This window comes from Psilocybe cubensis, chromosome 5 (assembly GCF_017499595.1).
Source record: "Psilocybe cubensis strain MGC-MH-2018 chromosome 5, whole genome shotgun sequence".
Taxonomy (NCBI): Eukaryota; Fungi; Basidiomycota; class Agaricomycetes; order Agaricales; family Agrocybaceae; genus Psilocybe; species Psilocybe cubensis.
Window position 1 is genome coordinate 726,434 of NC_063003.1, and position 15,000 is coordinate 741,433.

The 15,000-nt window shown below is 47.1% G+C and overlaps 7 protein-coding genes across 7 annotated transcripts; 3 read left to right on the forward strand and 4 right to left on the reverse strand.

Moving 5' to 3' along the window:
• Positions 1–451: 451 nt before the first annotated feature.
• JR316_0005701 (uncharacterized protein) lies at positions 452–3,168 on the reverse strand (the record flags this gene model as incomplete). Its single annotated transcript, XM_047891457.1, has 5 exons — positions 452–1,384; positions 1,444–1,934; positions 1,987–2,104; positions 2,161–2,730; positions 2,791–3,168. The coding sequence occupies 5 exons, from the start codon at positions 3,166–3,168 to the stop codon at positions 452–454; spliced, it is 2,490 nt and encodes an 829-aa protein (XP_047748806.1).
• A 492-nt stretch (positions 3,169–3,660) lies between these two features.
• JR316_0005702 (uncharacterized protein) lies at positions 3,661–4,451 on the forward strand (the record flags this gene model as incomplete). The annotated part of the gene is made up of 4 exons (XM_047891458.1): positions 3,661–3,742; positions 3,805–3,930; positions 3,987–4,120; positions 4,173–4,451. The coding sequence occupies 4 exons, from the start codon at positions 3,661–3,663 to the stop codon at positions 4,449–4,451; spliced, it is 621 nt and encodes a 206-aa protein (XP_047748807.1).
• A 547-nt stretch (positions 4,452–4,998) lies between these two features.
• Positions 4,999–6,359, reverse strand: JR316_0005703 (Protein rds1; the record flags this gene model as incomplete). Its single annotated transcript, XM_047891459.1, has 5 exons — positions 4,999–5,101; positions 5,165–5,298; positions 5,369–5,560; positions 5,625–6,143; positions 6,219–6,359. 5 exons carry the CDS (start codon positions 6,357–6,359, stop codon positions 4,999–5,001), a joined length of 1,089 nt encoding a protein of 362 aa, XP_047748808.1.
• Positions 6,360–6,532: 173 nt separating this feature from the next.
• JR316_0005704 (uncharacterized protein) lies at positions 6,533–8,159 on the forward strand (the record flags this gene model as incomplete). The annotated part of the gene is made up of 3 exons (XM_047891460.1): positions 6,533–6,647; positions 7,413–7,904; positions 7,969–8,159. 3 exons carry the CDS (start codon positions 6,533–6,535, stop codon positions 8,157–8,159), a joined length of 798 nt encoding a protein of 265 aa, XP_047748809.1.
• A 421-nt stretch (positions 8,160–8,580) lies between these two features.
• On the reverse strand, positions 8,581–9,915 carry JR316_0005705 (uncharacterized protein; the record flags this gene model as incomplete). The annotated part of the gene is made up of 2 exons (XM_047891461.1): positions 8,581–9,047; positions 9,099–9,915. 2 exons carry the CDS (start codon positions 9,913–9,915, stop codon positions 8,581–8,583), a joined length of 1,284 nt encoding a protein of 427 aa, XP_047748810.1.
• Positions 9,916–10,192: 277 nt separating this feature from the next.
• Positions 10,193–11,515, reverse strand: JR316_0005706 (Zinc-binding alcohol dehydrogenase domain-containing protein cipB; the record flags this gene model as incomplete). Its single annotated transcript, XM_047891462.1, has 5 exons — positions 10,193–10,312; positions 10,388–10,788; positions 10,866–11,055; positions 11,108–11,186; positions 11,250–11,515. The coding sequence occupies 5 exons, from the start codon at positions 11,513–11,515 to the stop codon at positions 10,193–10,195; spliced, it is 1,056 nt and encodes a 351-aa protein (XP_047748811.1).
• Positions 11,516–12,137: 622 nt separating this feature from the next.
• Positions 12,138–14,344, forward strand: JR316_0005707 (uncharacterized protein; the record flags this gene model as incomplete). Its single annotated transcript, XM_047891463.1, has 2 exons — positions 12,138–13,060; positions 13,168–14,344. The coding sequence occupies 2 exons, from the start codon at positions 12,138–12,140 to the stop codon at positions 14,342–14,344; spliced, it is 2,100 nt and encodes a 699-aa protein (XP_047748812.1).
• Positions 14,345–15,000: the final 656 nt, after the last annotated feature.

Genomic DNA, 15,000 nt, shown 5'->3' on the forward strand with positions numbered 1-15,000 from the left:
AATTAAAAGAGCCAAAAAGGGACGCTTTTTTGGAGGTGTCTTGCATTTTTGTACACTTGTACACTAGATTACAATTATTGCACAAAAAAAAAACACAGCAATATTAAGTTAAGCCCGCTAGTGCAGGAAAAGCAAATCCCAAAAAGAATAGTATGTATCTGAGTGTATAATGAACATGATAGGTCGTGAACGGTTGAAAAGGGAATAAAATAAGGGGAAATGTTGAATTACTGTGGGAGAATGGTATGTAGGATGATGAACGGCAATCAGTAAAGTGTTGAGTGCTGAGTGGAGGTGAGGAAGGAGGGAGAGGAGGCGTTTGAGTAGGTTGGTGATTATAAATTAGCGAGTGACTATCCTGGAGAGAGAAAGCATAATACAGAGTAAGCATGGTGCCCAAAAAAGTGAACAATGTAAAACCAGCGGTTGTAGGAGGTCTCTATATCTTATCTTATGTCGGCCATCCTCGTGCGTATCTCGCAGCTCCGCCAGTGAGACGTCGAATAATCTCCAACACGGCCGTGGTCCCATCAGCTGTATCACCTGGCATTGCATTGAAGCTGTTCCACGCAGCCCTATCCGCATACGTGACGCCACCAGCAATTGCGGCTTGTGGCATCACATACGGTGACACCGCAAGCACAGCAAGTGCGCCTACACCCAGGTATGTGATCATCTGGCTGGTAGTAGGAGCAGCGGCAGAGATATTCTTGTCGCCGTACACATAGGTGTTGTAGATGTTGTAGAACCTGTTGCGCCGCGGCTTTGGGTCCTTAGGAGCAGCATTCTTTTCGGAGGCTTCAATCATCTTGTCAATGACGCTGCACTCCACACCGAGCTCTTGCTTGAGCGCCTTCCACTCCTCGATGGCCTCGGGCGATACGCCACCTGGGATGGGCTCGAAGGGTATCTTTGCACCGTGGTGCCATTCTTTCAGCGTAGCTTCAGCAGCCAACCGCCATTTTCGTTCCTCTTTGTCCGCATCTGCGACTTGATTATACGCGGGTGGTTCGTCGAGATGGTCGAGAGGTTTGGTAGTGGGTTTGGGCGTAGGCGGGACGATGGTGGAGGATGAGGAGGCCATGCTCTCGTCGTGAGAAGGCGATGGTGACCTTGAAGGTTCTTCAGTTGCTTCCTCGGTTTGAATTTCCATTTCGACGGTTATTCGAGGCGGAGGAACAGGAGCGGGTTTGGGAGCGGGTATTTCGTCCGTTTGAATGCTGAACGATGCTTTGAGGGGTTTCCTTTCCGGTTCCGTTTGAACGCCATGATTGACAGCAAACTCTGTAGGGTCATATTGAGTTCCAAAATCAGAATATTCTTTCATTTCTTCGAAAGTAGGCCTCATCGAGGGAACTATGTTCGCAGCACGACTTGCAACCTTCTGCTCGCGAAAAAAAAGGTAAGTGTTTATATATTTAGTAGAAAAAAAAAATAACAAACTCTTTTCCTCTTTGTGATGATCGTCTGGATGACATCTTCATCCTCGTCTTCTTCCGTTTCTTCTTCTTCTACGACGGTATTCTCCCCGCTGTGGTAATCTTCTGGCTCTGGAGATTCTTCCGGGTCCATACTCCATTTAATGTTGGCAAGTTCCGCACCAAGGCTCTTCGACATGGTGCTAGGTCCACTAGGCACGTTGCTACCACTAGGCCCAATAGATGACATAGAATTCCGCAATTCATCCATATCAAACCGCATCCTGTCAATGGTCTCCTTCAGGAGCATATTTTCCTGCTTTTGCTCATCGAGTTGGGTATGAGCTTCGAGAGCAGCAGATAGCTCGATCTCAAGCTGTGCGATGCGATCCTCATAGGTTTCATGCTCCTTTATCCATTTTCCGGTTTCGATTTCGTGCAGTGAGACGGCGTCTTTCAAAGAACGGATGGTTTCTTCCCTCTTCCTCAATTCGTCGCGGTATCTTTCAGAGGCAGCTAAGATAATTTTTTTAGCGTCGCCGCAGTCAACTATTTTAGAAAAACTAACCGCATTGCTCCTGATATTGGCGTTGCAGACTACTGTATGTTGCTTTTGCGCTATCCAAAGCTTTTTGCACTTTGGCGACTTCGGCTTCAAGGGCAGCAATTTGGGTCATGTTTCGCGACTAAAAAGGATAAGGTCAGTTACATGTTCACAGAGGAACATAAAAATAACACGTACATCTTTTGCCCTTAATTCTTTCTCCTCTCGATTGGAAGCACTTAACTCGCTCCGCAATTCCTCCAGACGCTGGTGTGTCTCTTCCAGTTCCAGCTCATGCTCGGCAAGCTTGTTTTGCAGAGTTGTCTCGAGCTCAACAACTTTACGGCCAAGCTGGTCATTCGTCCTCGTTAAAGCTTCTATCCGTTCGCTAACTTCCATGGACACTGTGGAAAGGGCGATAGAGCGGTCGTGAACCAGACCTGCATCGATGTCATCCTCATCTGAATCATCTCCTGAACGAGGCATTGGGAGAGTCGATATGGCATTGTCAAAGGAATCATTGTAATCGAAACCATAGTGCGGAGGACGTTTGACAGTGTCATCCGGAGAGGAGTAGCCGTCAAAAAGTCCTGTGGCGTAGGCATTTTGTGGTTGAGAATGGGCACGAGAATGTGGGCGTGATCGACGTCCAACGGGCGAGCCAGGAGAAAAATTCAGTTCCATCTGACCACTGGAAGGCGAAGCGGGGTTAGAAGGTGTCCTGGCCCTGTCGCGAGGCGTTCGACCCCATGCCACTGGCGGGCCCGACTGTATAATATGACGTGCTTAATTAATTGGAAGTCCGGAGGTGACATGGAAGCTACGTACCTCTGAATCACTACGATTTCCAGCATCACTTTTTCTGCGGCCTGCAGGCGTGGGACGCTTTGCCCAGCTTGAAGGGGCAGTGTTGAGTGGGGTAGACCGTTGTCGTCGGTCGGAATCCAGAGGTGACTTTATCCCAGGAGTCGTTGGGCCTCGAGAAGGTGGACGACTATGAGGACTTGGACGATAAGATGTCCCCGTCGATTCATTGCTTATGGTTCTGGTATGCCCATAGCTATCTCGTTCGTCTTCACTACTATGACCTTCGTGCATTGGGCTTTGAGGTGGTGTGATGGCCTTTGTCTTTTCCGCTACAAGTTGAAGAAGAAGAGGAGGGGTAACTTGGATGCCTTTATGATTACTGACGAGCTCCCGTAGCATGGCCGTTTCTTCATCGGAAAGTAAAGGAGTTCCATTGTATAAATCGGCAAAGATATCCAAGATTGAGAACACGCTGTCCCCTGGCACCGATGGCTCTCCTTGGTCGTTTGTTGTGCAGTCCGGATGCTCTTCAAAGACTCGAAAAAGCTCTCTTTCGATATCCGCTACTGATTGTCTGTTTCTTCCAAACTGTTTATCCTACGACAATATGAGTGGACTGCAAAGATACAGCAGCGTTTTACTCACCATAATTCTTTCCTGCTAATGGTGGAAAAGCAAGAAGGGTATCGCATTTAATGCCACAATGGTAGCGTAGGTGAACAATGCTTGATTTCCAACAGTGCCTTGTGTTGATGCCTGTTTATCAACCAGGTACACGTGATGGTGTGTCCACATGGCTTGCATCAGCCGAGCCCCGGTCCCGACTTGCAAAGTTTCTCAACTGATCCCCATAGTTTGCCCCTCCGAAATAAATCTGTCTTGACCTCCACTATGGACGAAGCCGGTGATACAACTCCACGGGTAGTGGAAAAACTGGACGTCGAGGACGAAGAGGATAGACAAGCTAGAATCCGTATGCTTGGACCCACCCAAGCTTATTGTTTGCAGCAGCTGATCATGTATCGTACTCCCCAGAATCATACCTTGAAAAACTGAATGCATCTTCTCAGACGAGGAACTTTACGCGTCCATCTGGTATTCCTGAGTTTAAATTCGATTTTGGTGACAGGACAACGTTTCCTGTCGTGCCTAATACAGAGCGTGTGTTTTTCCATACGTTTCAAATGCTCCGCGAATCAAGTTGACCTTCTTGCCAGTTCTGTCTCGCGTGCAGGCGTTCCTTCCTCAACTTGAGGCATCGAACGCAATCCTAACTCAGCGCGCCCAAGAAGACCCAAGCAGTGTTGATATTGAGCATATTCCAGAGGGCATGGACCAATACATCGAGATGGTACACGCATAACTTTCATTCATCAGCTGTAATTACATTCTGACCTATACAGAATCTGGGTCTTGGAGTGTTTGAAGATCGGTCTCACATTGCGAATCAGGGTGATGAAGACTCCGAAATGTCCACATCCTCTTCCTCATCATCCGAATCTTCAGACAAGGCGCGTGATAACGACGACGATGATGATTCGGACGCGGACTCGGACGAATCCTCTGAAATCATAACCTCCTTCGTACCTTCCAGGCCCATTAAACCTCTTCCCAGACGCGCCTCGACCAAGCCAAACCCTGGTATTGTTGTCCTAGACGAACAGCCGCAATCTCAATCTTAAGTATTTTACGTCTGTATTTTGTATCTGTGCCTTTCTATCCCGCGAAAAGTACACAACAAACTGCAAATACGTGGTCCTATTCGCAGCCTTTCGCTATATACTGCCGATTCTTCGCTCTTGGTTTTTTCTGTATTTGATAGACGTTGTATTCGGTTTCCATCGTTTCTTATCTGCTTCTGGGTCATGTGTAGTTGTATGATTTACCAATTGCCTCCCCCACGAAATCACAAAACAGGAATCTCCGGTAGTCGGGACGATCCCCGTAAATTGGTCAAACTGTTGGGGAGAATAAGATGCCTAACTTCAAATGGTTTCTAGAGCTGTTCTGGAAAAAGTCCAGTGCACACAATCAATGGGATTTAACTTCATATGCCTGTTCAAATGTCTCACACACACCAAACCCACACTTAGAGTTATATCCAAACGACAAAAAAAACTCGAAATTTTAAGAATAACGAAATCGAACGAACAAGGAACGAAAAATCGATCCAAAATGCTTGAATACAAAGTGACACCGGAGTGTGGAGAAATCGAAAAAATTGAAAATCTAGCCAGATTGGTACAAAGCAGGGCCCGCGACAATATGGTCATTCAGCATCGACATGTTGGAGGGGGTGATGGTAACATTAGCGTCGGTGACGGCGATAAACCTGACGGGAAAGTAAATGGATATTAGTTATTAATGTCTTGCACCAAACATGAAGGCAACGTACATAGTGCCGTTGATGATAGGCGCCGTATCGTTGCCAAACACGTTGCCTCCGGGCTGGTAGGTCTGTCCGCTACTTCCGTTGATATTGACGAGCTCCGAGTAAGTGACGTTGAGCTGGGAAATCCAGGCGACAAACTGAGAGTTGGAATCGAGGAAAATGTTAACCAACGGTACCAAGAATGAGGAAAATGAAATTACTACGTACCGCTGGAGAACCTGCTGTTGTGTTCGTCACGTAACTGTTGTTGTAGCTGACATTTTGACCGGGAGCATCCCAAGTCAAGAAAACTTCTCGCCCAGGATAGGAGAGGGGATCGCTGCGATTATGGGTGATAGCAGGGGTGGTGTCATTGCCAATAATAGACGTGTTATACAGAGGAGTAGCATCAGGGTTATTCTGAATTCGAGTTCGGATGAGCAGATGAGCTTCTGGGTCATAATGCGCAAGAAAAAGAACGTACGCTGATGTTCAGGGCAGGGAAGTTTGTCCACTCGATGCGCGGGTTTTCAGCAGGGCAGCTGACAATGTAGGGTGCGAGCAGTGTCCACGCCATTGACTGCGAAATCCCTGTCTCAAACCACACAGGCATGGGGAACAACCCCTCAAACTGTCTGAAAATCATTTGCTGCCTCGCCTCCGTTGTGATAGATTGCAGCAACAACTGCGCCGCATCGCGCGAGTTCAAATGCTCCAGGAAACCATACACACCAGATTCACCGAAGCGCGTGAGTTTCTGACAGAAGTCGACGTACTCGCGTACGGTATTGAACGGATACTGATAAGTACACTGCTTCGCTGCATTGGCCCCAAGAATGTTGGTGAGAAGTTCTGCATGCCCCTTTTCTTGCTCAGCCATGAATTGGATGAGGTACCGGTCTTCAGCGTTCAACCCGGCAGCTTCAAACTCTTCCACTGAGAATCGTGCAAGACCATAGTGAAACAGGTCGAGCTCAATCCACTCCTGGTTAAGAGCCAAGTTCTGAAGAGTTTTAAATGGTAAAAGTTGAGCGTACTGGTTTAAAAACAGAGGGAGAAAGAAGGCGAAAGGACTGACAATAGATTGGAAGTCGAAATCACTCAGCGGGTGATAATAAGGTATGCTTCCATTGGTACCAATCCCACCGGAGGGCGTAGGAACTGCAAGAGCAGCACTTGCAAGAGAGAGAAGGCCTCCGAGTATTTTTGAGAATTTCATGCTGAAGACTTGTGACGGAACCCGGAGAGGTATGTGTATGTTGAAGCGAGCAGGAGTTCCTTATGAAAGCTAGAATTGAATCTTTTCATGTTTTTAAACCCTCTCAGACCGATTAGGAGATAATGTTTGAGTTGGGATAATAGTAAACTCGCTCGGAAAGCTCGGTAGCACTGATGACGGAGGAGTCTCAGTCAGTGGTGGAGATCGAATGGCAAGCCGAACTCGCTTCTCTGTTTGTTGCTACAGCCAGAATCAACAATCGAGAGGAATACGATGTCTCGGAGCTTAGTGTGTATGTGGATACTCGATGGGTTCCGCCTGGTGTAGTACGATCGCTCTTGGGGCCGAAGAATATAACTGAGGTTGCCGACTAGTTATGCCTCGGCCCTTCAAAGGTCTTTAGATGATTCAGACTCCAGTAGCTGTCTTTAATTGAATTCAGACTGGTAGAATCTGAGCGACCAAAAGGAATACAAGATTCCGTACATATCATACTGTGTAACGAACTTGTGGACACCAGTTATCGACGGGAGAGTTGGGTTTAAGTTGGAAAGTAGTGGCAAAGGCATGACCATTGACCAACGACACAACACGGTGTTTGCCGGTGTCGGAGTGTCAATTATGACGTGCCGTACAACATGTGCCCATACTTGAACAACTTTGGTATCTTTTCAAGATGTGGCCGTTACAACGCGGTGCTCAAAGCAAATACTAGCCCTATATTCAAAGGGCCATCGTTCTTTTATTAATCCTTAATGGACCGTCTTCTTGTAAAGAGAAGGCCAACGTGACGCTGAATTCAGCCACACATAAGGTCCTTCACATCATCCTGTACCCCAATCGAGCTGTTTGGTGGCCTTGGCCACCGCTTTGGAATGCGTATAACTCGCATTGTAAGTATTGCGCATTGAATCTGTGGAGGCTTATATACACGCCAGCGCTCGACATCTTCGAATCACTATCCTTTCTGCCTTGCCTCTAAGCGTCTCATTGCCATTTAATTCTTACCCAAGCTTTCAAATCGCTACTCTCTGATATTAAACATGATTTCAGGAAGCTCTGCTACATGCAACAACTTCACTCTCAGACTCCGCCACCGAGTAAATCCTTCCCTTTCTGTGCCAATGTTTGACCAAGCATACATCGGAATGCTCAACTTTACAGTGTGCACAGTTCAGCTTGACTCGGTCACACATTCCCCCGGAATGCTTTTCGATATTCAAGATAATAATTATCACAAAGACCCCAACAACTTTGTCTATCTCTTTGACGGAAACCAGGACCGAATTTATTGGGAAAACCAGCCATCGCACGCCCGGATTCACGAATTTGGTGGTATTACAAGCTACGCTGATACAAGATTGCCTAGACCAACATATAGTTGGATTGACCAACCAGTCATATACGATGCGAACCGAATCTACGCCATTGTTGTTGTACTTCCGCCTGATCACCCACTCAGTGGAAAACCCATTGAACGGTTTACATCCCTTGGCAGTTCGTCTTCGTGGCTTGCATGCTTCATTATAAGATGCGATTGTCCTCGTATGTTCATCAATTTATAACGTGTTGTGAAGGATAAATTAAGCTTACATATCTCTTTTTTAAGCACCAGAACAGCCCAGGAGAGTTGCGGAACTCAACAACCCGCCTTTCGATATCGACTCTGCCAGCAGGTATCTCTCAAGCGAGCCTCTGGAGCTTCAACCTGGATATCGCACTCAGGATTCTGATGTGAATTTACCAATTGAAGGGCTTTTTCAATTCCTCAGACTAGGGAATCGTAGCACGTACGAGTAGATCATCTGTTTTTTCAAATAATTTTTCGTTATGATTCGTCCTCCGGCAATTCTTCTGATTCGATTCAACATTTTATATTACATATATTCTACATCTCTAGATTAATTTCTTTAACATAATAGAACTTGGCTTCTCATACCTTGCCTATCGGTCAACGCGCATTTCAATTAGCAAAATACATGCGTTGCTCTCGGTCCATATTGAACGAATGACTGTCTTTTATCTGGCACTGGCGTGACTACAAATGTGGCCCGATACTGGTGTTTGTGGGGGAAAATAAAAAAAAATAAAGAAAAAAGAAAAAGGAGAAGGAAAGGGGGGGAAAGAGGGGGGATTTTCGTACCATATCCCAGTACCCCCCATCGATAAAACAATTATGCTAAATGGTACAAATTCCAAACTGAGTATTCCTCAGTATTCCCTAGAATACCCCACTAACACCTAAATCTTCATACCAACGACCGCCCGTGATCGTCAAGTTGTATTGAAACGTAGATATCTCCGAAAGCTTTGCAAGCTGCACTTCGTATGTTCTCCTGACAGCATCCTCAAAGTGAATCTGTTCAGGTCCGGGATCGAAGTGGTCCCAGACGGTGTTATGGAAATTGATTTCGAGTCGTCGTAGGTAACGCCAATCACCCTTGGACAAAAATATGTCTGCGATTGGAGTCCAATCTTCTAATCGTTCTGATCCAGAATCGCTGGGAAATAATATAGAGGCGAGTACGAGCGTGGTAATGCGGCTCTGGCCTGCTAGTTCTTTGAGTACCTCGCAGATTTGAGGCACCCAATGATCCTGGAATTCTAAATAAATCCGCAGAGTGTGTAATGTGTCCAGAGATTTGGACGCGATGATAGAAGGAACAATGGCTGAGGTGTGAGGGGGCTCTGCAAAACATATAAATTATCAAATAATTTTGTTGATGAAGGTAGACATACGAGACAGCTTAAAGTGAATGATCGACAACCCCTTCATGTAGCCAAATAGTTCCATGCAAGATCCAGCATCTGCTGACGGATGGAATTTAAAGTCAATTTTCTTGACCATATTGATGTCCATTATCGGATTGAGATGATTTTTTTGTGGTTCAATCAAAGTTTTAAGAGATAGCGCTGTAAAAGAGTCGGTATCAAGTGCATCAGGCAGCAACGGAGGGAAGATTCCTGAAGAAAATGCATTGATAGAGTCATCCTGATTCTGCGGCAAATGAATATCATATTCGCTATATTTTAGGTTTGAATTTCGGAAACAAAGACGCTTGAGTCCGGTGCAAGGAATGAGGTAGGCAGGATTAAAAGTTAAGAAGGTCATGAGTTTGAGGTTAACGATGGTAGGCAATTGAATGAGGTGAATGAGCACGTCTAGTGTGGTAGGGGGTAGCATTCTCCAGTCAAGACCAAATATACTGTCAGGTCTGATAACGAGAGTGTGTAGGTTGTTTATTTTCTTGAACGCAGCCTCCTCTTCATCAGACATGTCGTAGTAGTGGGAAATGGGTGTGACCTCTAACACTCGAACATAATCTGGAACCCAGGGCGCACTTTCGATAAGGTCCCGGAATAGACGACAGGTACTTCCATCGATGATATCGAGGGTGATGGAATGGAATATATGCTTACGGCAGTGCTGCAGAAAGGACTTGCAGGTTAGAGAGCACGCCTTCAGATTGGTGGAGGCGTCATCGTCCATGCTGGCCACCCCATCGATGATAGTTAGGATGATATCTGAAGGCAGAATATCCACAAAAGAGATCATTGTCCTGAAGTTTGTTCTAGAAAGAGTTTGACGAAAGGAAGTGCAAAAGATGGATAGATGGTTTAGATGGTGGACTCCAGCAACGAAATTCAACCGCCAGTGACTAGTAGCCGTTGTCGGAGTATCGGAGTCTCGGCGTGACATTTAATTCTGCACACGACTCCATGCCGCTTTTTTTATTCCAAACTTTATTCAGTGAGGTTTTCCTCGCATGCAACATGTCCAACTGTGCTCCCTAGTAGGTTCTACAGCCACTTCTCTGTCTACTCATGTCCGATTAGATCGTTTCTTGCGGATGCGCAACCAACTTCGACGCCGAAATCTGTTTCGCTTCCAACCTCGAAAGACCCTCTACAATCCCTTCAAGTCCATTCGGGAGGACTTCGATGTTATTAGGCTGCAATTATACATTACATTTGAGTCGGCATAACAATCAGCACCTACACAAAATGCGAAGTAGTAAAACTCTCACTTTGATAACACCGCTCTCGAGCCACCCAGACAATTTATCGTGGTACAGAGTTTCAAGGAGCTCTCGATGTTGCGGCACCGTCATCAGACCAAGGATACTCGAAACCACCTTCCCATCCGGCACTTTGACATCCTCGGACAGCGGAAGCACAATGGCCATCTTTCCCCCAGGACTTAAAACGTCAAGTCCTGTTTGCTGAGTGCTTGCGGAACTGACGGCGTCATACACCAGACTGACTTGACGGGCATCGTAGAGTTGGTCTATTTTGCTGGAGAGTTCGCTTGATGATATGTTTCTGTCGAAGACGTGGGTTGCTCCAAGATTTTGAAGGTAGGCTGCGTGCTTCGAGGAGGCCGTTGTGAAGATCGGAGAAAACCCTGAAAATTTGGCGAATTGAATGACTGGAACGCGATTGATTCATTGATTGGTTATTGGTAGGTAAGTAAGAAGACATGCATTCATAGAGCAGATGTGATACCTATTTGTCCCACAGACGTGGCCCCTCCGAGAACGACTATGGCAGTTCCGTTGAATATTCCCTGGCTGGCTTCGGTTACAGGAGGCGGAATGCCTAAACCGTCCGGGACTTGGTTGTACAATCCAACATACGCGCATGTAACGACCACAGGAAGCGCAGATGCCTGATCGTAACTCCAAGAATCAGGGATCTAGAACAACCTTAACAGAAATGACAAAAGAGGATTAAAGCCAAAAAAGTACCCTTGCGACGGTCGACGCTTTCACAGCTGCGAATTGCTGGAAAGCTCTCGATCTGATTTCAAAAGTACCTTGAGTAAAACTACCAACAAGCGACATCATAAATCATCATTAAAAGGAATCACATCATATTGAAAACAAAAACACTTGCACTCTCTCGCCTTTTTTAAAGTCTGTCACTCCCTCGCCTATATCCTCGACGTCTCCAGCAATATCGAGCCCTAGAACGGCGGGATACGTGTCTATGAACACGCCTGATCTCTGGCTAGCTGCGTCGACGGGGTTGAGCGCGGACGCTTGGATTCGAATCAGTATCTCGCTTGCAAGGGGCTTGTATATTTCGGTGGTTTGAATTGAGAGGGGTCCGGATTTTTCGGCTTGCATTAGGGCACGTTGAGTGGAAGGGGACATTATGAAAATTGCAAAATTGGGTTTGAGAGAATAGGGTTCTGAGAGTGTGTTTGTATTCCGAGTCTTGTCTGATCAGTAAATTATAAAGGATATTATATATCTACCAGGCACGTAAAGGAATTGGCTTACAGATAGTTAGACGGGTTGGATTACAGATCATGTAGGAATGTGTGATTACAGATCTTCGAATGACTACTGTGGGTTTCTCGGGCAGTTAAATCAGAGAACTTACCGAGAATAATACCGCCCGCTCGTTGTATTAGAGCTACGGATATATAGCCGTAGGAGGGAAACTGATTTGTGTTTGGTTAAAGACTAGGTCTTTGTACAGGGTAGATAAGATAATTGATCAATGACCAGTTCAATGCCATACGATCAATCGTTTCCATACACAAGTAGGCAAACGAGCAAATGCATATTTTGGTTCTTCACGAATCGCACATTGATCTAATCAGATAAGATGAACCTTCATCACTCCGGTTGCATCCACTTGCCCAGCCTTTTTTCCAAGGCTTTGAACTTCGCCAACGCAATGAACGGGCGCCTATTCCATCCAACAAACCACAGCACACTGCAAAGTTAGAATACTACATATTATCACCAACCTATTCAAAGGCCTAGGATGCCTCCAAATCCACTATGCGACGTCTGCAAAACTCTCAATCTATCATCCACCAACAACCGCAAAGCAGCCAAATACCCACTAGATTTTGTGCAAGACATCTACCGCAAATCCATCAGCCATGTATTCTGCCCGTTCTGCAGACTTGTGATTGAGTTCATTGGCCCTGGCCTCGGCGGGCAGATCTCCATCGAGTGGAAAGACAAAGGGGGGTTCTTTTTTAGTGTGCAAGGTCGGACTCTGGCGTTTATTGATGAGCGAGAGGCGGCGACGTCCCCGTATGGTGCTGCGCGCAGGATCGAGCCGACGCTTGACCCAGAGCTTGTCAAGAGGTGGCTTCAACTATGTGCGGCGGAGCACACTGAGAAGTGTACGCCGAGCACAGGCGTGATTCGGCAGGCGGAGGGGGACGTGGGGGTGAAGACGTTGAGACTCATCGATACCCACAATGCATGCCTTATCACTGCTGCCCCAGGCGACCGCTACCTCGCGCTAAGCTACCGGTGGGGGAACAGCAATCCCCCCATCCGCCTGGAAAAAAACACAAAAGACCTCCTCTTCACCACCGGCGCGTTTGCCTCGCCCTCTGTGCGGCAGAAGATACCGACTACGATCCGCGATGCGATTGATTTTGTACAGATGATCGGGGAGCGGTATTTGTGGGTGGACAGTCTGTGCTTGGTGCAGGATTGCGAGGAGGATATGGCGGATGGTGTGGCGAATATGGATCTGGTGTATCAGTGTGCGGTGTGCACGATTATTGCTGCTGCTGGGAAGGACTATAATGCCGGCCTGCCGGGTGTGCATCCGGGATCGAGGTTTGCAAGGCAGAATGTGGTTGAAGTTCTTCCTGCAATATCGATGGCGATGACGGAAGGGGTGTACGATGCGATGCAGGCAGAATATATGACGAGGGGTTGGACGTGAGCTTTTCAAATTTTAATTGTATTATGCATATTAGTATCTGACGATGTCTAATGAACAGCCTACAAGAGCTCGTCTTATTCTATAGAACAATTGTATTTACTAGGAAACAGGTCTACTTCCGATGTCGCACAAACTGCTGGAGCGAAGACACAATCTACGACGCCTTCCCATCCGCAACCAACGAAATCCTGCACTCAGGCAGCATGGTCAACTTCGCAGAGAACGACGTCTCAAAAGTCTACGACACATACACCGCCCTCCTCTCGCGCTACGCCGACCGCCATCTGTCCGTCGAAACCGACACCATCAACGCCTTCACCGGTATCCTGCGGTTCCTCTCCGCCAGAGCCCAATCAGGGCTTCTAGAAGGTTTATTGACAGCCGCGTTTGATATATGTATAATTTTCTGGGATCCCTGGCCGACTATTACTAACACGCCTGTGAGACGCCGCCTGTTCCCTAGCTGGTCGTGGGCGGGATGGCCGGGGATGCGGGATGGGCTCGGGAGCAAATTGTCAGATCCACAAGCTGCGAATGCGTGGTTGCATGAGCAGACATATATTGTATGGTATAAGCGCGGTCCGAGAGACTCTGAACCGTCACTTGTATGGAGCGTTGAGATGAGCGAGGGGTATAGGCGCGGAAGGGGCTATGAAGCGTGTGAGATTGGGTATCGCGCGAGCGCGGGCGATCCATATGGCCGCCAGCAGCACCAGCGCAGGGCCTTTGCCCCGCAGCGCTCGCGCGCTGACTCGGAGGAAGAGGGAGGGGATACCACGTACCAAACAGTGCCCACGCAGCCTGCGGACGACGCACGGCGGGAAGCGATAATTTCCCGGGAGCTGCACAAGCGCTCATACCATCTCCTGCAATTTTTCGCGTACACGGTGCGCGTGCATGCGTTTGGCGAGCCGCCGCAGAGTGATCCGTATACCAAGCTTCACCCTCTTCTCAGTGGTGTCACTGGTCACGGCACCGGCAACGATGGGATGCACCAGCAGGAGATTGGGCGCATGAAATTTGATAACCATTTAAAGCCCGAGATGGGGATGTCGACGCATGAGCTGGTTGTGTTAGCCAAAGCGGATGTGTATGATATGGTTTTTAATGATACGGCTAGGATTGAGAGGCCGTTTTATTGGGTTATGTTGATTAAGTGGGTTGAGGAGGAGGAGGAGAAGGTTGTGGCGGAGAGATGTGGGATTGGGATGTTATTCCAGGATTGTATTGAGCTTGTTGTGTCTCCCGGGATGGTATGGAAGGAAATAGTTTTGGCTTGAGTTAAACCATTACAAGGCTCCTGTTTTGTTGGAATATTAATGTCACTTGATTGTGTAATTTTAATTTTAAGGCCGTTTTGGGAGTGATGGCCATGGGCGCTTATGGTAATGCGTCGTTGGTGGTTTCGATAGAAGCTACTTACAATTTTAATTGATAGGTGACATTGGGTCGTGGTGATTGAAAGATCAGGATTGGAATTGGATGGTTGCACTTGCGAACGTGATTGGGGAACGGAAATGGTCCTCGGTCCAACGGATTGAGTTGGAGTCTAAGGGTTAGTCTCCTGCAAGATTAAAGAGAGTCGAGACTGAGATGTTCAATCAATTCAAAGTTTGCCAATGAGATTTCGCTAGGCGCTTATGCCAATGACTCTATTAACGCGTCATTGTTAGTTTCATCTTTAACTAATATGGTGACGTTGGGCCATGGTGCATGGTGGTTGAAGGATTGGAATTGGATGGTTGCAATTGCAAACGTGATTGGGGAATGGCAATGGTCCTCAGTCCAACGGATTGAGATGGTGGGTTGGTCTCACCTCTGACTTAGCCGTGGGGCCGAAATATCACTTGTCTGTGTAAGATTAAAGAGATTCGAGACTGAGATGTTCAATCAACTCAAAAGTTTGCCAATGGAACATCGCTGGGCGCTTAAACTT